Genomic DNA, 22,733 nt, shown 5'->3' on the forward strand with positions numbered 1-22,733 from the left:
TAAGTGCCTTTAAAGGAAAGGTGATGTGATATAACAGAGGTAAACAAGCTCCTGTCCCAGCTTTTTTAGAATGTGTTGCTGAAAATCTAATTTGGAATGAGCATAAACACTATATGGGCACAAGTATTGGGACACACCTCTTAATCACTGAATTCAGGTGTTTTATTCAGTCTCATTTCCACAGGTGTATAAAATGAAGCCCCCAGCCATGCAGCCTGCCTTCACACACATCAGTGAAAGAACGGGTCTAAAGAGCTCACTGAGTTCCAGCGTGGTGCTGTAATACGAGGCCACTGTTACAAAATTTCTCCATTAAGCATCAATGGAGTGGTGTAAAGCGCCGCCGCTGGACTCTGGAGCAGACCATAATAATGCCTGTGGATTTAGAATGGGACTGATAAAAGCTCCTGTAGGTGTGATGTGTAGGTGTCCCTATACTTTTGTCTATATAACATATTTACAAAAAAATGTAATTGATGAGGTAAAACATCAAAAACCCAACTTTTTTGGGACTGGCTTTGTATAATAATGTGTCTGTTCTTTCATTGGGTGTTGGGTCACTTTCTGGTGATCCAAATCAAACGTCCTCCGGGCAGCACTGCTGTACAGAGAGACACTAAGTCCTGAACTGCTGATGCTCTGCTGACATCAGGAAAACAGTCTCAGTGTTGAGCTCAATTATAAAACTGACAGCCACTAATTAACAGATTGATCATTACTGCTTTAATTAATAGCCGATCTGGAGTGAATAAACAGTCTTATAGTTCCAGAGCTGCTGTTTTAAAGCACACAAACCCAGCCCAAAGAAAGAATCCCTAACTGCAGAAAATACAGCAAATTCCATTAAAACCATTCCAAAGTCCATTAAAACCATTCCAAATTCCATTAAAACCATTCCAAATTCCAAAAAATGAATCCCAAATGGCAAAATAAAAAGAATCAACCATAAACACTCCCTCCAACACCCCCCCACCGCACACAGATGAGTATTATTAACATTAATAAAGCTCTCATAGGGCCACAGATCACTCACCTGAGCCCACACAGGGTTCCGTCTGCACAGTAGAGGAATCGTTCTGCTGGCTTAATTACACCCCTCACACCGCAGGAGCACCTCTACATCGTTATCTGCCTGTCTATAAACGCTACAGTCCAGAATAATAACCCACTGTAATTTTCCTCTGTCTGCTCTGAATCGGCTGCATTAACCCTTTAAGATCAGCGAGGAGTAAAAACTCTCCTCCTTCATCAGAGGGATTTCCCAGTGCTGCAGCACGACGAACCAGCTGAAATACACTTTTATACTCTGTGTTCCAAACCACACTTCACTGGTCTTTGGGTCAGTCTCTGTCACAACCCCGTATTCTAAGAAAACAGTCCAAAAGTAAAAACAATCAACTCAAATTCTAACAAAACTAATTCCAAAAAACATCCGCAATTCCAAAAAATAAAGATTCTAAAAAAAAAACTAATTCTGAAATTTCAACAGTCCCAAATTTTAAAAAAAATCCCAACACCCCGCCAAAATGATGTTCAAAATAAAAAATATTAAAAACAAAAAAAGTAAAAAAGTAAAAAAACACAAAAAAAAACACAACAATCTCAAAATCTTCCCCAAACCCTCCATAACCCCCCACCCCCAAAAAAATCTCAAATTAAAAAGTCCCTCGGATCATGTTTTTAGTTTGGGAACTTCGCTGATGGTCTGGTAGGGTCAGTCAGAGCAACGTGTGGACATGACTGACAAATTCTGGTACATTAATGTGGAGTTAGTGTTGAATATCACAGCACTCGACATGTTTCACAGTCCAGTTATGATCAGCTGTGTGGAACCTTATCTTCCTTCAATTTGCATGAAATAAAATCAACAAAACGTTTTCTAAACCAGAGTTTGTACCGCTGGAGGCTGTTGCCACAGCAACTCAGATGACCCTCACCAGGCTCAGGCTGAGTTTAAAGCATCTTTTCAGGAAACTGACCGGTTTCTTCACCCTGATGTGTCAGTGCTGGAATCTCCCAGCGTTCACATCCTCAAACGCCAGCTGAGACGCGCTGACGGTGCCGTGTGGGGTTCCTGGAATTCTCTCTGCATTAATATTGTGTTTAAAATGCACAGGTTTCTTTACCAGCGCGGCTGCATTCTCAGAACCCTCTGACGGACTGAGAACAGGTCAGATTAAACACTGTGTCAGAAGGTGAAGCGCTGTTACCTTTGATGGCGAAGACGCCGTGACAGAAGTCTTTGAAGTTGATCCGGCCGTGAGCATCGGGGTCCAGGAACTTGGCGAACTTCTTTACCTGGAAAACACACAGAGGAGGAAAAGAAGAGCATGGCTAATGAGGACATACCAACTTCAGCACAGTGCAGTAACAAAAAAACAAAAATCCAAAATTTGAAAAATAAATAAATAAAATAAATTTAAAAAAACCCAGATTCCGAAAAACATCCAAAATTCCAAAAAAAATCAAATTTCCAAAAACGCTTTCAAATTTATTTATTTATTTTTTTAAGGATCTGAAAACTTCTACTACACTAAAAGATGGTTCTTCAAGGAGTGGTTCAATGGTTCTAGAACCATGAACACAAAGAACCATGTGCAGACTTAAACGGTTCTTTGCATGGTGAAACAGTTCTTCAGATTGATGGAGAACAGGTTGATAAGGTTGATTGACAGGAGAATAGCACCAAAAAGGGTTCTGCTACTGTTCCAAGCTTGATATTATAACAGTAGAACCCTTTTTGGTGCTATATAGAACCATTTTCAAAAAGATCACATTTTCCATCAATTTGAAAAACCATTTCACCATGCAAAGAACCCTTTAACCCTTTAAGCATGCAAATTGTTCTATAAATGCTCATGGTTCTATATAGACCCATCTTTTTTTTTGAGAGTGTAGATTTTTTAAAATAGTTTTTTTTTCTGCAGAACCTTTTTTTGCAGTTTGAACTAATTCAGTATTTTGCAGTAAAACCACTTTGATAATATGAAATTTATCCATCATGGATAAACGGCTACAAACCGGACACTTTAGGATATTTGATGGTGTTTATTTGCAGTAAAAATACAATCTAGCAAATCGTTGCTTTCCACAGAAAACCATGCATCTCCATCCATCCATCCATCATCTAAACCGCTTATCCTTCTGGGTCGCGGTGGGGTGCTGGAGCCTATCCCAGCTGTCATTGGGCGGAAGGCAGGACACACCCTGGACAGGTCGCCAGTCCATCGCAGGGCAGACAGACATACACACACATTCACACACACACACCTAGGGGCAATTTAGCATGTCCAATCAGCCTGACTGCATGTTTTTGGACTGTGGGCAAACTCCACACAGAAATGACCCTGGTCACGCAGCCGGGAATCGAACCCAGTGTGAGGCGACAGCGCTACCCACTGCGCCACCGTGCCGCCCACCATGCATCTCCATTTTTGTCAATTTTTATTTTTCCATATCAACACACCAGCTGTCATACACGTTGTGTCAAAATCTCCTGATGAATGAACCAATAGAAATGCTCGAAAATCACTTGGAATAAAATGTCTTTATGGGTGTTTTTGCCTTCTATGAAAGTTATTACTGTTTTTCTTTGCACAGTGATGAAATATCCAATAAGCGACACCAAATTTTGTGTTATATTAGCTTGCATTTGATTGGGTTGGGTAAATATTCTCATGGGCTGCAGAAGCTTTTGTGGTCAGTTGTGAGGGCCACAGTTTATAAAAGATTTGGACCCCCTGTCATCTCTGAATCGTTATGAGGTCAGAGATTACTATGTCTGTTCAACACACTCTTTTCTTGGCTTCATCTCGTGAGCTGCCCTGCCTGTTTGGACCAATCAGAGGAAAATCAGCAGAGCATCAGCAGTGCAGTCTGTCAGAGACTCATCTGAGCTCAGCTTCACACCCTCATCACCGTCTCACACACAGCTTCTTCAGGACGTCAGCCTGTTCTAAATATACTCGCCCAGAGGAGCTCTGAAGCTCCACCGCAGCTTCACTCGCTGAAGAACTGAGAGGACGATGATTCATCGCCATAGAAACAGAGCTGTTCGAGTGTATTTTTGAAAGGCCACAAGGACGCACTGAGCGTTCAGAGCGTGAGATCAAAGCTGGTCAGTGCGTGTGAGATCTCAGCTGGAGAATGAAGGCCACGGCCAAATCAATCAGACACACCACTGGTGGGTGTAAACACTGATATACACTATATGGCCAAAAGTATGTGGACAATCCTCCTAATTATTGAGTTTAGGTGTTTCAGCCACACCCATTGCTGACAGGTGCATAAAATCAAGTACACAGCCTTGCAGTCTCCATAGACAAACACTGGCAGTAGAGGGTCGAACTGAAGAGCTCAGTGACTTTAAACATGGCTCTGTTATAGGATGCCCCCTCTGCTACAAGTCAGTTTGTGAAAGTTCTGCCCTGCTAGATCTGCCCCAGACAACTGTGAGTGCTAAACTGCAAAAGGTGCAAAGCACATAATGCTCTACTCTCTGGAAAACTGCTCACTATAGAGCTCCAAACTGCCTCTGGAAGCAACAATAGCACAACAATGGTGTGTCGGGAGCTTCATGAAATGGGTCTCCATGTCTGAGCAGCTGCACACAAGCCTAAGATCACTATGTTCAATGCCAAGCGTCGGCTGGAGTGGTGTGAAGCGCCGCCACTGGACTCTGGAGCAGTGGAACCGTGTTCTCTGGAGTGATGAAGCAGCTTCTCTATCTGTCAGTCTGATGATGAATCTGGGTTTGGTGGATGCCAGGAGAACGTTACCTACCGGACTGCAGAGCCAACAGTACAGTTTGGTGGAGGAGGGATGATGGGCGGGGCTGTTTATCAGGGTTTGGGCCCCTCAGTTCCAGTGAAGGGTGATGATAATACAAATATCTGCTTCCAGTTTGGGGAAGAGCCTTTCCTGTTCCAGCATGACTGAGCCCCTGTGCACAAAGCAGCTCATAAAGTCATGGTTTAATGAGTTTGGTGTGGAGGAACTCCAGTGGCCTGCACAGAGCCCTGACCTCAACCCCACGGAACACCTTTGGGATGAACTAGAACGGAGATTGTGAGCCAGACCCTCTCACTCTCACTATCTTGTAGAAAGCTTCCGAAAAAGAGTGGAGGCTGTTAAAAGGGGGGCAACTCCATATAAATGCCTATGATTTTGGAATGGGATGTCCAACAAGCTCATATAGGTGTGATGGCCACGTGTCCACATACTTTTGACCATATATTGCACATATTAGCCCCCCAGTTAGACACATGCAGCTGTATAATTCTGTACACCACAAAATTAAACACACACACACAGTCATCAGTCACACTGTGTGAAGTTTTGTCAGTATCGTAATTCCAATGAGAGAAATAATAAATGTTTTTATGAATAAACACGGGTGGCTCTAAAGGTGCTCTGATAACAGGTTAATCTAAGATAAAACAAGAAATACTTACTTGTGTCATGGATGTTTTAACTTTTTATTATATTATCATTAACATGCACCAAATGTCCACTTTATTTTTCTGCATAATATACACACGTTAACGTTTTAAGGAGCCCTTTTAATAGAACTGGCCAGGGCATTTTACATTTTACGAAGATTTGTACACTCAGTGTTTTAAAGAGAGTTCCTGAATACTTGTTCCTAAATCAATAATATAATACATAACAATAATGCAATAACATATTTTTCAAATGCTTTAGAAATGTGAATATCAAACGTGGTTGAAATGTTCATCTCCACTTTATTACCGTCAGTACAAACACATTAATATTGTGGCATCTGCCACAGGCTGTGCTGCCATGCAAACTTGGGAGGTGTGATCATGCAAAGAGGCTCCCGGGAAGCACTGAGGTCCCAGTGTATAAAGGTACCACAAAAAGATTGTGTTTGGCTGGAAGTGACCAGCCTGCTAGCCTAGCACTGGGCTGGACATTTCTTGCTTCCTGTTCAATAAACATGCATTCGCCTTTAAAGTGCAATATTGTCTGTATTCTACACCAACGTCACAGTGGTGTCAGAAGTGGGATAGTGCACCTTCTGTAGCAGGGAGCGGAACAGAGCTGCAAAGAACTTCAAGGCAGATGGCGAAGAAGACATGGCCCGGTGAATGACCCAGAAGGGAAAAGCATGGCGAGACGAGGCTTGGTGGTGGGGAATCCAGTGAAGTAGGCTCGCCGCGGTGAGCAGCACAGTGTTGCACAGTGGAGGAGCTCAAGGGGGAACATAAGTGCTGTGCTGGCAACCGAGCGACCACTGTGCCAGCGCTGAAGGAAGAGGGGACACCACACTCATCCATGCTTTGAGCCCAGGCCGCCAAGGAAATGGAAGCTAGTTGTGGAAAATGCAGCTAGCGGCAGAGAGTCAGGGCCCGAGCGCTCACGAGCAGCAGCCTAGCCGCTGTCGCCGGTGCTGTGAGAGGCGGAGGTGTGGAGGACGGCTGAGTGGACCACCGCTGCTGCCACAATATATTTCACTGAAATGTTTCCTGCTGCTCAGAGACAGAATGTCAGCTACAGAGGTCAAACTGTGCAAGGGCTAAATATAGAGACCCCTCCAGAGGTTCAAACTCTACATCACCCCCTCCATAGTCAGCGGGAGAACCTACAGCATCTTCAACATCCCCCAGCTATTCAATATTCATCAGCCAGGCGTCTTACATAACCAGAAGAAGAAAAATCCACTAAAGATCCACTGCACGTCCACAACAGCTGCTGAGTGGACACTCAAACCTGCATTCTGGATGAGGAAACTTCAGACTGACCCCTGCTGAGGAAACACTCGTTTACTGCAGCTGTTTATCCACCACACAATTCAACTCCATCTCACATCTCACTACAAACCGAATAGGTTTGGTTATGTTGGTATAAACTGTTTAAAACACACTGAATGCACAAACATAACTGTATACAGTGAAGACATACTGACAATAACCACCACACAGCAAGCTTTTTTCCTTTCTTTTGGATTTTTACACCTGAAAATAGCCTGAGATTTATATTTAGACCAAAAATGATAATGTAAATATTATTATAATTGATTATAAGCCATTTTAAAATTCTAAAAAAGGTGAGGTGTTCATTTACTCTGGAAGAGAAACAGTTTGTGACACATCATCATGGATTGTGAGCGCATATTGTGAACATACAAACATCTGATGCTGAGAGTTTAGACATTTAATGTGATGGTAAACATTCTTTCGTTATGTTCGGGTCAAAATGAGACACTTATTAGAGCTTAATTTTATAAAAACTTTACTGCATTAACATGTTTAGTGTTCACATTCTGTCAGATATGATAATGTAATACTGTATACTGTATATTGCTGCTCTGGTTGCTACCTCAGTGACTGCTGTGCTCATATATGCTAGGCTATCTAATCTGCTAATATGTCATAGTGTGTTCACAGCTCCTCATACTCTCAGTACCGAGTGCTGCCTGTGTTCTGTTCTGTTTACTGTAAGTCTTTCGTATTTATTTACTGTACTGTTTTGTCTGCACTGTGTTTATTGTATTGTTCTGCACTTGTGTTCTGTGTTGGTCCAGGAGGAATGTGGTTTCGTTTCACTGTGTACTTGTATAGAGCTGAAATGACAATAAAGCCTGACTTGACTTGACTTGACTTTAATAATAGTGTTCATCATTCATCAGGCCAGGTTTTGCATCACAACCAAGCAGCTCAGGTTGGTCATAGGCAAATAATGACCATTAACCACAAATGACATCTATCTTGAAAATAGCTCAGATAATGAAAGGGTATATTAGCTGTATGATTTATTATTTTAGCTGGAGGTTGTGTGTTATAGTGAATAACATCACGGTGGTGACTGGGTCACAGGTACGAGCTGAAGGTGAGTACAGCAGATCATCACAGACATGACGTTATTCACCATAACACGTCCTCCAGTGTTCAACTGCTTTATACAGCAGTTCTGCACATTAAATAACAAGTAAAGCAAAGAAGCTCAAAATGAAATATACAGCAGGCTTTAATATCGGCTTGCTTTATCACAGAAACTAGCCATTTGCACTAAACTGGACTTTATATTGGACATTTGCCATATGGATAGTATTCCTCCTAGAGCTGGACCAGTCTGATGGACGAGTCTGGGTTTGGCGAATGCCAGGAGAACGTTACCTGCCTGACTGCACTGTGCCAGCTGTAGAGTTTGGTGGAGGAGGGATGATGATATGGGACTGTTTTTCAGGGGTTGGTCTAGAACCCTCAGTTCCAGTGAAGGGGAATCTTGATGAATCAGCACCAAGACATTTTGGACAATTCTACACTTCCAACTTTCTGTGAACAGTTTGGAACCTTTCCTGTTCCAGCATGACTGAGCCCCAGTGCACAAAGCAGCTCCATAAAGGCCTGACTGGGTGAGTCTGGTGTGGAAGAACTTGACTGGCCCTCACAGAGCCCTGACCTCAACCCCATCCAACACCTTTGGGATGAACTAGAACGGAGATTGAGATCCAGACCCTCTCGTCCAACATGAGTGTCTGACCAAATGCTCTTCTGGATGAATGGACAGAAATTCCCACAGACTCTCTCCAACATCTTGTAGAAGCTTCCCAGAAGAGTGGAAGCTGTTAGAGCTGTACAGGGGGACCAGCTCCATATTAATGCCTATGATTTAGAAGGGGATTCATAAAAGCTCCAGTAGGGGTGATGTGTTCTGAACATATCGTGGATACCAATACTTGCAGAACACTGACCAACTGGTTCCTTGACCAAGTGGTTCTTTGCGTGGTGAAATGATTCTTCAGATGGATGGAGAACGTGTTATATATGGTTCTACGCGGCACCCAAAAGGGTTCTTCTATTATTGCTATTGTTATTGATATTGTAACAATAGCAGAACTCATAGAGAACCATATACAACATATTCTCCATCAATCTGAAGAACCACTTCATCATGCAAAAAAACATATAAGCGAAATGGTTCTACAAAAAACTCCTGGTTCTAAATAGAACCATTCTCTTTACTAAAGAACCCTTGATTAATGATCTTTTTAAGTGTATATAAACTACATAAACACTCTTTAGCTTGTGCACCAGTTTCGAACATAAAATGTAGGCAAAATGTGTCCAATTCGCGCCTGAAACTGGACCTAAAGGCTCTTTACGTCAGACGCTGAGCACTGAGCGGCCGGTCAGCACTGACTGACCCACACTGTCACAGACTGGAGCGTTACATCAGCAGACCCAGCATGCACATAGTAACTGGTACCACTGTACTGCTCACACACTGTACACCTCTTTATAGTGGCTGGAGTGTTTTCTACATTTCATTCTCCTTTTGACCTCAGTTATTCTATAAATCATATTCATTTTCCAGCCTCTGCTTATCCACTAGAATTAAACAGGCTGTGTTTGTTTCTGTATCAGTGACATCCAACCAGCAGATCCTCATGGTTTGTAACTGTATCTGATTCACTGTATAAACCACAAAGTTCATAAAACGACTGGAAACACTAGTTTACACTGTTAGCTCCATGCTATCCCATTAGCAGCTGCACTTCATCCTAAACTCTTCACAAGCTCAGACACAAACAGTACAGACTTACACTGAAGTAAGTTCTCCTGCTGTTCTAGACGAGGAGAACCAAGTAAGGAGAATCTCCTGCTCTATTGTGGCTGAGCTTTCCGTGGCCCAGTCCCCTTTCACCCCTCACCCCTACCACTCAGCCCTACCCCTCCGTTTTGTGTGGTCTCGTCTAGGGGTAGGGTGTCCCGATTCTTGTTGAGATTGAGGGGTGAAGTGTTGGGGCTACATGACCCTCCAAACGGAGCTTTTTCAGAGACTCCAAACAGAGAATTATGAGAAAAAAAGAAAACCCGGAAAGATGGAGAACAAGAGACCAAAGAAACACACAAATATTACAATTTTCTCTGTTAAAAATTATGAAAACCACCATATTTTCTTAGTTTAAATGTCTTTTCAGTGAAGAATTAGGGGTGGGTGATAATAAATAATTGCCCCCCTCTTTGAAGGCATATGATGCCCTAAATGTAACTAAAGCCCAGCAGTGAGGAGCTGAACTTTACCCTCCTCTGCTGTCACTGCAGACTGGCAGGGTCGCCTACAGAGCAGCGCTGGTAGCTGTTAATGAAGTGATGCTCTTTTTATTTGAGGGTCCCATTTCAGAGGAAGATTTCAACCACTACCCTGTAACTCAGTTCAAGGGGTTAGGGTGACACTCGAAAACAAGGGGTACGGGTAAAAAGAAGAAAGGGGATTGTTAATCTCTACACATGGTGGCAGGTTCTCGACTAGTTTTAGGATAAAACTGATGCCTACTGACAACAAACGTTCCACAACCTCCATGTTCTTTAGTTATATGAACCACACAAACACAACATCCATTAAAATCTACACTAACTGTCTCCCGATATGGTTTTCAGGTCAGATCAGGACGTCTTCATCACCACACGCACGTCCTTCAGAGCGCGGCAGGATGAGAGGCTGAGCAGATATAGCACTTATTCTGAAAATAAGATCTGAGAGAGAATTAAAAACAGGAAATGTGAGAAAACAGTCCCACAGGAGTGAAATCGGCAACACTGTCGAAACCGTCTGATCCCGACAGACGGAGTCAGTGTAACAGAGCTACGCTGAGGAGCACGGCTGACACCAGGGTCAGTCACTCACTCTGCACCGATAATAACTCCATCACCACGTCTGATGTGTTAATCTGCACTGGGACAGTTTCCCAAATGACCGAAGTCCACGTTTATAGATGTCAGTGTGTCGTACAGCGTCAGAAACCACATCCAGCGCTGCTTCAGAGTTTGTGAACCTTTTATCATTTTGTGAATCTCTACACTAATTTTCAGGGCTACGCTGACGACACAGTTACACTTCCCTGGAGCTGAATGACATACACACCCCAGGCTCCCTGACCACCCGTCTGCAGTTAATCAATGGATGAGCAATAACTTTCTAAAACTAAACGAAGGTAAGACTCTTAATTGGCCCAAAAGCCAAAAGAGACGCCCTCTCCACTCAGCTAGGGGACCTGAGTCATCACAGTAACAGGCAGTGACAAGTTTGGATGTAGGTTTAGACTCTTATTTCCATATTATCAATAATATTGCCAAATTACGTCCATTTTACTGCTCTTCCAAAAAAGTCAATTGAGAAGCTTCTGCTAATTCAGAATCTGCTGCCAGACTTTGAACAAAAACTAGGAGGACAGAGCTCGTCACTCCTGTTCTAGATACGCTCTCTGCATCTTTTAGAACTGAAGTCTCAAAGCTCTTCACGGTTAACGTTCTCTGTCGCTTCATGTCCCTGCTCGAGCTCTCAGGTCCTCCACAGCCATGTCGACGGTCTGACACTCTGACAGTCCCCCCAAAAGAAATCTGGGGAAGCAGCCTTTGTTTACTGCCCACCCAGACTGTGGAACACTGTACCAAACAGTATCAGAGAGGCTCAGTGGGCATTTTTAAACAACAACTTAAAACATTTTCTTTTATTCAAGCTTACAGTCGACAACATGTTTCTTTGTTCATTTGTTTATTTTATCTATTCTTTTCATTTCTTTTTATTTTAACCATAGTTGCATTTTTATTTCTGTTCTACAAATTGATTCCTTGTTTAAACGGCTTTAATCTATACTGAATAATTCATAGCAGATCCTGAATAATTCATAGCAGATCCTGAATTATTTATAGTAGATCCTGAATAATTCACAGCAGATGCTGAATAATTCATAGTAGATCCTGAATAATTCACAGTAGATACTCAATACTTCATAGTAGATCCTGAATAATTCACAGTAGATACTCAATACTTCACAGTAGATCCTGAATAATTCACAGTACTCAATAATTCATAGTAGATACTCAATAATTCACAGTAGATCCTGAATAATTCATAGCAGATCCTGAATAATTCATAGCAGATCCTGAATAATTCATAGCAGATCCTGAATTATTTATAGTAGATACTGAATAATTCATAGCAGATCCTGAATAATTCATAGCAGATCCTGAATAATTCACAGTAGATACTGAATAATTCATAGCAGATACTGAATAATTCATAGCAGATCCTGAATAATTCACATAATTTCTGAATAATTCATACTGAGAAGCATCTCTAACACCTCATTTTAGCTGTATTCTGCTTCAGGATGAGCTGGTGGAAGCGCTCAGCCGGCGTTTGGCAGGAAACATAATGAGTTTCCCCGGAGGCAGCGTGACTCAGAGCGAACGTCCAGCCCTGCAGACACAACAATTCATTATCTGACTAAATTAAATGTGCACAGAAATCCAATTAACTCTTAAACGCTTTGCTGTACAGAACAAAGCCTCCATCCAGACAGAACATACAGCTCATTCACACACTCTCCAGAATAAGGGCTACTGCAGGGTTCTCCGCCTGGACCTGCAGGTCTAGGTAAACTTAGCGTAGACCTTTACTGGGTAAACCCACACATCTCATTTACAGCAGAACACTGGGCCTCCTCTCCTCGAGCTGCTGAACCAAACCTGTGTTCCTCTCCCTGACAGACCCTGAAATACTCTAGTGCCCAGTACACTACAGTTTCCAGCTGTATGTAATCATATATTAAACTGTTATATTTTTCATATGCTTCAAACATTGTTAGAGCTGTTATTATTGGTTTGGCTGTAGTATTTTCATGAGAACTATGAAAATGAATTTTCATTAGAACTACACAGAAATACACCAAACCAAAAACAATGGTTCTATATAGAACCATGAACATTCAAAGTGTTCTTTAGATTGATGGAAAATGTGTCATATATGGTTCTATATAGCACCTTTTTGAAACGGGTTCTATATAGCACCAAAAAAAGTTCTGTTATTGTTTACAATGCTTGGAACAGTAGAAGAACCCTTTTACCATTGTCTTTACTCAAGAACCCTTGAAGAACCATCTGTGTATGTGCTACCACTTTAAGTTTTGACTGTTTTACTTTATTATTTATATTAATTAATTTATTTTCATTACAGTTTATGTATATTTTTTACAGTTATTGAGAGCAATTTTATAGAATTAACACTGACATCACCTACTGGGCCCTTCTGTGCATTAACCTCCCTCAACCACATTCATGATTGTACTGTGTTTATGTTTAGTTGTATTAATTAATGCTATGTAGTGCAATGATAAAAGTGCCTGTGTGAGGCTGTCACACACTGCTGTATGCTGTGGACTGTGTATTATATACTGTATATAGGTTCACTGAAGCGTCTGACCTGAATGAAGCTCAACTACACAGCAGCCATTATCAGCATCCATTCACTGTGTACAGCAGGAAACACAACAGGCTCCACAGGGTGTTTCAGCCTCAGTGAAGATCAGATAAAGTCCATTGTTTTACTGCAGAAAGCGAGTAATTGCATTACGACCAAGTTCCACTCACGGCTCTAATTGGACACGCAGGAGCAGAGGAGCTCACGTGGAGCTCAACCTGGACTGCCCCACGCTGCACTGCTCTTAAAGCAACAGAGTCCCCTAACACAAAATAAGAGAGCAAATAAATATTTTTGATTAACAGTTTAGCTTCAGTCTAACATTATGTTTTCCCATTTTGAAGAACTGTGAGCTGTCGGTACTCTGTCCTCCACCAGGGGGCAGTGTAGAGTCGCATCTGACATTTTGTTCAAAAGTCCAAATATGTTTAGTCTAGCGAAGAAAACTGAAAGACTACTGCAGCCGTCTAAAGGCTACTGCACACCATCTAAAGACCAGTGCACACCTAATCTGTGGCTACTGCACATTGTCTAAAGACTACTGCAGCCGTCTAAAGGCTACCGCACACGCCATCTAAAGAATGCTGCACCCGTCTAAAGGCTACCGCACACGCCATCTAAAGAATGCTGCACCCGTCTAAAGGCTACCGCACACACCATCTAAAGAATGCTGCAGCCGTCTAAAGGCTACCGCACACCGTCTAAAGGCTACTGCAACCATCTAAAGGCTACTGCACACCATCTAAAGACTAGTGTACACCGTCTAATGGCTACTGCATACTGTCTAAAGACTACTGCACCCATCTAAAGACTACTGCACACCGTCTAAAGGCTACTGCACACCGTCTAAAGGCTACTGCAGCCGTCTAAAGGCATGCAACCATCTAAAGGCTACTGCCACCGTCTAAAGACTACTGCAGTCGTCTAAAGGCTACTGCGCACCATCTAAAGACTACTGCGCACCGTCTAAAGACTACTGCGCACCGTCTAAAGACTACTGCACCCATCTAAAGACTACTGCACACCGTCTAAAGGCTACTGCACACCGTCTAAAGGCTACTGCAGCCGTCTAAAGGCTACTGCACACCGTCTAAAGGCTACTGCACACCGTCTAAAGACTACTGCAGTCGTCTAAAGGCTACTGCGCACCATCTAAAGACTACTGCGCACCGTCTAAAGACTACTGCGCACCATCTAAAGACTACTGCACACCGTCTAAAGACTACTGCAGTCGTCTAAAGGCTACTGCACACCGTCTAAAGGCTACTGCACACCGTCTAAAGGCTACTGCACACCGTCTAAAGGCTACTGCACACCGTCTAAAGACTACTGCAGTTGTCTAAAGGCTACTGCACACCGTCTGAAGACTACTGAAGCCATTTAAAGGCTACAGCACACTGTCTATAGGCTAATGCACACTGTCTAAAGGCTACTTCAGCTGTCTAAAATCTACCACACACAGTATAAAGAGTAATGCAGCTGCCTAAAGATTATTGCTGTCATCTAAAAGCTACTGCACACCATCTGAAGACTACCGCAGCCATCTAAAGGCTAGTGCACACAGTCTAAAGACTAAGGCAGCCGTCTAAAGACTACTGCAGCCATGTAAAGGCAACCAAACACCGGACAAAAAGCTGCCCACTGCACAGCAGTACAGGGCTCAGCTATAACACAGAGAAAAGCTCAGATAAACAGATCAAACTCAGATCAAACTCATTTAACCTCTACTGCATAGATGTAATTTACAGTACAGCTGTAATTAACTGTACAGATTTTATTTTTCAAATCATGAGGCACAAATCTGAATATGAACATTCCTATCGTTCAGTATCTCTAACAGTCTTGATGATGTGGTTTCTGATACTGTATAAATCACTGTTATCCATCAACACTAACGGTATTTTTATAGAAAACATTACGCGAGAGGTTTGAAGCAAGGCAGTTAGCACCATGCTAACTGGTGTACATAAGCTTCCAATACTTATTAGCAACATTAGCCTGGTACACTGCAAAAAAGTGCGACCTTGTAAAGTGAAATTATTTCTGAGTCTAATAAAATATCTAATATTTCTCCTGCTGAGTCTGCTGTAAACTTATTATAAGATTATTTAATGTATTTCTAGCCATGTTTTTACCTGTTTCAAGTCAAATTAACTCACAATAATGGCAGATAATATTGTTTTGTTTACTTTAAACATATTTCTTACAAATAAAATTATTTTTGCTGTGTGTCTCCAGCTCCAACACTAAAGAGGCAAACTTCAGACACCGACCGTGTCTCAGCTGATCTACATTTGGGGTACGAGTGGGAAACTGGGAGAAACTGGGACAACTTTCTTTCCAAACAGCTCCACGTTCTCCTGAGCTCCTGGTCCTCAGGCTGGTCCTCAGTGCAGTGCTAACATGGGGGAGTGTTTATCAGGTGCTGTCAAACAGGTTTAACGAGCCGCCGCATCAGCCGCGCCTCATAATCACAACGACAGCATCGAGGTCAACTGACCAAAACAGCCGGAGCCAGAATGGACATCTCAGAAGCGGAGAGATGATAATGAGGATAACAAGGATAACGAGGACGTCGTCTCCGCCGTCCTGCTGCTGCGGTCAAGCTCTGAGTGCTGCCCACTCACTTCAGCAGATACAGACTCATCACACACACCAGCATCAACACAACAACACAAACTCTACCTTTTTATGAGATTACACTGGGTTTTTAAGGGGGGGATGTTTATTATGTTTATTTTGTCAGACACCATGTTAAAAACATTACCAGGTAATCACCACCTGGACAGGTTTCCATGTTAGACACTTTTCTGCATTATTAAAGCCAATTGGGCTGCTGTTAAACAAATCCCAACCGAGCAGCAGCAAACACGGAAACCTGACGCTGAAATCATGCGTCGGTCTTATTAAAGCACTAAACACTGTAGTGGAGAAATAATCATATATATTTGAACACAATATCAACAATTCATCATTCAATAGACTGAAGTAAATGAAGTACGCGAGCCTGTTTTAGTTTTAGTTCAGAGGGTTCATTTAGTTCTCTGATGAATGTTCTGATAGCAGGGATTTGATAAAGGTAGAGTAAAATGACCACAGCAGAAGACTGAGCTCAGCTTTCCTGACCAAACACAGAAGTTTCACTTCTAACTCTCTTTCATACTGAGCGCCTAAAGTGTCATTGCAAGAAAAAAATATTTGCAACAACACTGTCTTTCCTTGTAAAACGTTTGAATTCCCTCTAGGACTGGACGATTTGGGTAAAATATCTAATTGCAATTCGTTTTTTTGGGCCAGGAAGACCAGAATTTCCACTCTTTCTGGCTTGAGGTTTGACCCCTGACTGCCGGGAGCCAAACTGCCATTAAGTTGCAGTTGTGATGTCACAACACATGTAGCTTTGGTTGCCTCTGATTGGTTTAACTCATCTACAGGCAGCTCACCAGCTGTGTCATTAGGTAAAAAATCCCCACGTAGAGCTCAAGACATTTTTTGATAATTTAGGCTATAATTAAAAACATTGCAGCTCTTGCCATTTGAAAATTGTGCTCTCTGAAGGTGCATTTCAGTGTAAAAATGATTCATCTTTCAGCTCTAATTCCCTCGCAAATATTTGCATTGCATTTGCAGGGGGGGTGCAAAATTACTCAACGTCATCAGTAGGGGTGGGAATCTCTGGGCACCTCACAATTCGATTACGATTCAGAGGCTGTGATGCGATTATAAAACGATTATCGATGCATCTTTTTTTCTATATAGCATTTCTATTTTCTCACTGTGTGAGCTCAAGTTTCGAGTTCAAGTTTCAAGTTTATTTGTTTTATTTGCAGAACATGTCCGGACATTTATGCACTGAAATGCTTGTGGTGAGGCTCAGCTAATCACTCTACAGATAGTAAAATAAGTAAAAATAAAAATACAAGAAAAACTAACTGACATATATTAAATATACACAAAATATACACAGAATATACACAGAATATAGAGACAATATACATTTTAAAGTGACTAAGTGACTCAGTGTTATTGTTAAGTGACTTGGTACTTTTAAACCAAAGTATTTGTAATGATCCATAATGAATTTACTTCCAATATCTCTTATTAATAAGTCAAAAGGAAGTGATGTGGTTAGTGAACTAGAAGGCTCTCATTCAGTGCTCTTGTTTGGAGCACGAGAAGCTGCTGCTACTCATCTGCATAAAATGCGCAGTTACGGTGAAATAAGATCCAGTGGTGATGGATGACCACGCAGCACATGTTACAGCTATTCTACCCGTTTTCTTTAGTGATTTTATAACTAGGGTTTTGGTCTCGTTGTAGAGACGGGGGGGATCGCTGTGTCAGTAAAGTATCTTTGAGACGGGTCGTGTGCAGCATAGCGCGAAAGCCCTGTTTCGCAATGACAGAACGGCGTGCAGACTGCAGGTCACACAGCAGCGATACGTTATTCACATTTATAAGCAGCGCAGTTGGTTTCCTGATACGTAAATCTGCAACGAGAGACTGTCAAACACTAAAAAGTGGCAAAGCTGAAGTCGCTTCTCTTTCGAATTCTCCCGTTCCACCTTAAATGGTGTCGCATTTACATTCGGCGCCTCGGTCAGAATTTAAGGTGGAACGGGAAAATTCGAACAAGAAGCTGGAGAATAAGAAGCGGCTTCAGCCTCGGAAAACAGTTGAGAGACATTTAACTGATCTACTTCTGAGGAAAAGGTTTCTGGCGGAGATGGGAGGAAAGCGGCTGTAGCTGCAGCTTAAAGCAGAGCAGAGTAAATCTGCGCTCTCGTTTATATTGTTTAGCCTATACTAGGACATCATCACACACTGAGACATACTGGACATGAAATGTTGTGGCTCCCAAGGTGGTTTGATTTTTGTTGAAAGGACAAAATGGCTCTTCTTATCATTTGTGTTGTGACTTTCTGTGAGGGAGCTTTTAGAGGTGGACGTCTGGTTCCTATCAGCACCACTGTGAAGAGTTCTGACTCTAAGTTTCTCTAGAACAGAGCGTTTCACACCAAACAACTCTGAACGACTCTGTTTACATCTTAACCACTTAAATGTGCAGAAATGCTGAAAAATCAATAAGATTAATCTGTAGCATTAATGTAAATGTAATATTGGTGTCAGGGATGAGCTAAATGTGTCACAACATACAAATCCATCTGCACTCCCATTAAATATTAATAACATCAGCATTAGTGTCAGATATTAGACCATCACTCAGAAGTGCTCACATTACTGAGAGCAGCATTACAGTAAAGAGCCCAGTACATCTTCAGTCTCTACAGTGGCTGTGGTTAGTTAGAGACTCTTATAAACAGTTACCAACACAATCACTCTATCAGACTGAATTATGGGATGTGTATCAGTGCACATCTCCAGCGTCTCTTTAAATCTATTCAGCCATTTGTATAGCTATTATAGCACCACTGTGCCCCCCTCAATGAAGCATTCTGTATTTTTCAGCATTCAACTCTATACACAGCTGTCAAAGCAGTTACTAAATCAGCTTTTTATCACTTTAGGAACATCAAGAAGATCAGAGATGTTCTGACTAAAGCAGACCTGGAGAAACTCATCCACACCTTTATTTCTAGCAGGAATGATCACTGTAATGGTCTCCTAGCTGGACCAAAAAAGACTATTAAACAGCTTCAGCTGATTCAGAATGCAGCTGCCAGAGTCTTACACACCCCCCCAGTCAGTGACCCCATTTACAACTGGTCACCTCATGTGTCTTAATCAGGATTCTATTTGATGAGGCCACATAAAAACGCAAGTGTAAACGCAGCCAAGACGCATTTAAACAGATACAGATCTGATCACTCAGACCACTTCAGGAGGTGAGTTGAGACACACTTGAGCTACATTATAGCAGTGTAAACACATCCGTCTCTCTAAGATACATTCAGCAACCGAAACTCCTCCCAGTACAACCAAAACCCCTCCCAGTACAACCATAACCCCTCCCAGTACAACCAAAGCTCCTCCAAGTACAACTGAAACCCCTCCAAGTACAATCGAAACCCCTCTAACTACAATCAAAACTACAACAGTAACACTGATGTGGTGGTGGTGTGTTAGTGTGTGTTGTGCTGGTCTGAGTGGATCAGACACAGCAGTGCTGCTGGAGTTTTTAAACACCTCAGTGTCACTGCTGGACTGAGAATAGTCCACCAACCAAAAATATCCAGCCAACAGCGTCCTGTGGGCAGCGTCCTGTGACCACTGATGAAGGACTAGAGGATGACCAACACAAACTATGCAGCAGCAGATGAGCTATCGTCTCTGACTTTACATCTACAAGGTGGACTGACAAGGCAGTAATGTCTAACAGAGTGGACAGTGAGTGGACGCAGTGTTTAAAAACTCCAGCAGCACTGCTGTGTCTGATCCACTCGCACCAGCACAACACACACTAACACACCACCACCACGTCAGTGTTACTGCAGTGCTGAGAATGATCCACCACCCAAATAGTACCTGCTCTGTGAGGGTCCATGGGGGTCCTGACCACTGAAGAACAGGGTAACAAAGTATGCAGAGAAACAGATGGACTACAGTCTGTAACTGTAGAACTACAAAGTGCACCTATATGGTCAGTGGAGCTGATAAAGTGGACAGTGAGTGTAGAAACAAGGAGGTGGAGTTAATGTTACAGCTGATCGCTGTATAAAAATAATACACCTAACATCACATTAAATATATAACATAGTAAAACCACTTTTCTGTTGAGGACTATATGCAGCTTCATGATGCAGTTAGAAGGCTTTGCCTTTAAAAACAGTGATCAGCAGCAGGTTTACAGCCATAAATCTAGACCACACAGCCTGAATACAGGAGACCATCAGCTTTATTTCTCCTTTTTAAACATGTTTTACCTCCTTATCCTCTCAATAGAAGTACTTTATTAATCATATTCATTAATAATCATGATTATAATGCTGGTCACATTCATCACTTCAGAAAAGTGTCCTCAGCCTCAGTCTAAGACCATAACATGCTTAACTGTCCTAGTATTGCTATAAAACAGGGTGAAGGCTATGAAATGGTTGCTAGTAGCTTCACTTTCACACCGGTATACATTTATAATGTGATATATACTATAATATATAGCTCATCTGTAGTATTGAGCACTATATGCAGCCTCATAATGCCACTAGAAGGGTTTGCCATTAAAAACAGTGATCAGCAGCAGGTTTGAAGCTACATATCTAGGCTGCACAGTCTAAATACAGAAGACTAACAGCTTTATTCCTCCTTTTTGAACATATCTGCTGTTTTTTTACCTCATTTTCTCAACAGAAGGATTTCACCCATCTCATTTATTAATAATCATTATGTCATGATTTGTAATATTTTCACTTCAGAAAAGTGTCTCAGCCTCAGTATTACTGTAAAACAGAGAGAAGGCTAATAAATGGTTGCTGGTAGCTGAAACTGTCTGACTGATTTACATTTATAGTATACAATTATATAATTAGCATCACTGAAATAAACACATAGAGCAAAAACATACATCGTTGAGGACTGTATGTGTCTCAGAATGCAGTTAGAAGGGTTTGCCATTAAAAACAGTGATTAGCAGCAGGTTTAGTCATTTCTGTAGGCCATACAGCCCAAATACAGAAGCCTAGCAGCTTTATTTCTCCTTTTTAACCTCTTATTCTCCAGGGTGTATTCTGGTTTGTCCTTTTGAATGTACATGACCAAATCATAAGGCAAATTATTCAGTAACTGCATGAAATAAATGTACATTAATTTATTTTTTATTTGGTAAAAGCTCCTCTCACATTAACAGAGCATGTGTTTTATGATCATACACATATTGCTATATGCTTACAATTTACTGCTGAAAGCCAAAAATCTTAGACGCTCTTTGTATTATTTTATAAAAATAGTTTTTACAGAGCAGATCACTGAAGAGACGCCATCTGTTTATAGTTTATAGCCCAGATTTGTGGAAAAATGGGTCGACTTTCAGTAGAAAAAAAAACTGAGTTCGGCTTCTTTTATTACAAGGGTTTAAAATTACATCACCCATCTATTTGACTGGAGAGAAGACAGTTACAGCTCTCATACGACCCCCACCTTTAGAATGTAGCTTATGAAATATGAAAGTTATGAAGAATATGACGAAGTGCGTTTTGGAACCACCGGTGGTCTCACTTTAGAAAAGTTTTTTCAGCCTCAATCTAAGACCATAAAGTGATTAACTATCCTACACTCCACACTGGCATACATTAATAGTGTAATGTATACTATAATATATAGCGTATCTGTAGTATTGAGGACTATATGTGCAACCAGAAGGGTTACAAACAGTGATTCGCAGCAGGTTTACAGCCATAAATCTAGGCCACACAGCCTGAATACAGGAGCCGAGCAGCCTTATTTCTCCTTTTTAAACATGTTTTACCTCCTTAACCTCTCAATAGAGGTACTTTATTAATCATATTCATTAATAATCAGGATTATAATGCTAGTTTGTCACATTTATCACTTCAGAAGTGTTTTCAGCCTCAATCTAAGACCATAACATGCTTAACTGTCCTAGTATTACCATAAAACAGACAGTAAAGGCTAATAAATGGTTGCTGGTAGCTACACTGTCTGACGGATTTACATTAATAGTATACAATTATATAATTAGCATCACTGAAATAAACACACAGAGCAAAAAACAAATATTGTTGAAAGATATGTAGCTTCATGATGCAGTTAGAAGGGTTTGCTAATAAGAACAGTGATCAGCAGCAGGTTTACAGCCATAAATCTAGGCCACACAGCCTCAATACAGGAGCCTATCAGCCTTATTTCTCCTTTTTAAACATGTTTTACCTCCTTATCCTCTCAACAGAGGCACTTTATTAATCATATTCATTAATAATCATGATTATAATGCTAGTTTGTCACATTCATCACTTCAGAAAAGTGTTCTGAGACCGTAAAGTGCTAAACTGTCCTAGTACTGCCATAAAACAGAGTGAAGGCTCAGAAATGGTTACTAGTAGCAACACCGTGACTTTCATTCGGAGCCGTTAATAAGCGTCACTGAAACACGTCTGATAGCAAAGCCCATCTTCTGCTGAGGACTCTGTGGAACCCTGCAAGCTTAAAAAATAACCGGTCATTAAAACCGTGAACAGCAGCAGGTTTGATTCATTTCGCTCCAAAACACTGGAACACTCAACACACAGCGTGCAGTCCAGAGCCAGAGGCTCAGCAGCTCCGAGTTCTCCTTCTCTGAATCAACCTGCTGTTTTTAACATATTTACCTCCTCATCTCCTCGACCGAACTGAAGCCCGAGATCCACCAAATGCTCCACGCGGATGAACCCGTCTGCATCTTCATCACACACATCAAACACCTCCTTCAGCTTCCTGAGGAAGATCAGGAGCTGCTCCTGATCCGGAACGGCCTCCATGCTGGAGAACTACAGAGGAACCACCACCATCAGCAGCTCGCGCTTCGCTCCATCCCTCCATCCACAACACGCACT

At 41.8% G+C, this 22,733-nt stretch overlaps 1 protein-coding gene across 1 annotated transcript in view; it reads right to left on the bottom strand.

Moving 5' to 3' along the window:
- rab11fip4a (RAB11 family interacting protein 4 (class II) a) overlaps positions 1 to 22,714 on the bottom strand; it is an 84,168-nt gene extending 61,454 nt beyond the window's left edge. The window contains exons 1-2 of the mRNA XM_036590162.1: positions 22,509 to 22,714; positions 2,211 to 2,298 (exon numbers count right to left, since the gene is read on the bottom strand). Of these exons, the coding sequence (XP_036446055.1) occupies positions 2,211 to 2,298; positions 22,509 to 22,658 (238 nt within the window). The 5' untranslated portion in view covers positions 22,659 to 22,714. The remainder of the gene's footprint in view (positions 1 to 2,210; positions 2,299 to 22,508) is intronic.
- Between the last annotated feature and the right edge of the window lie 19 nt (positions 22,715 to 22,733).

Source organism: Colossoma macropomum, unplaced genomic scaffold (genome assembly GCF_904425465.1).
Source record: "Colossoma macropomum unplaced genomic scaffold, Colossoma_macropomum, whole genome shotgun sequence".
NCBI lineage: Eukaryota > Metazoa > Chordata > Actinopteri > Characiformes > Serrasalmidae > Colossoma > Colossoma macropomum.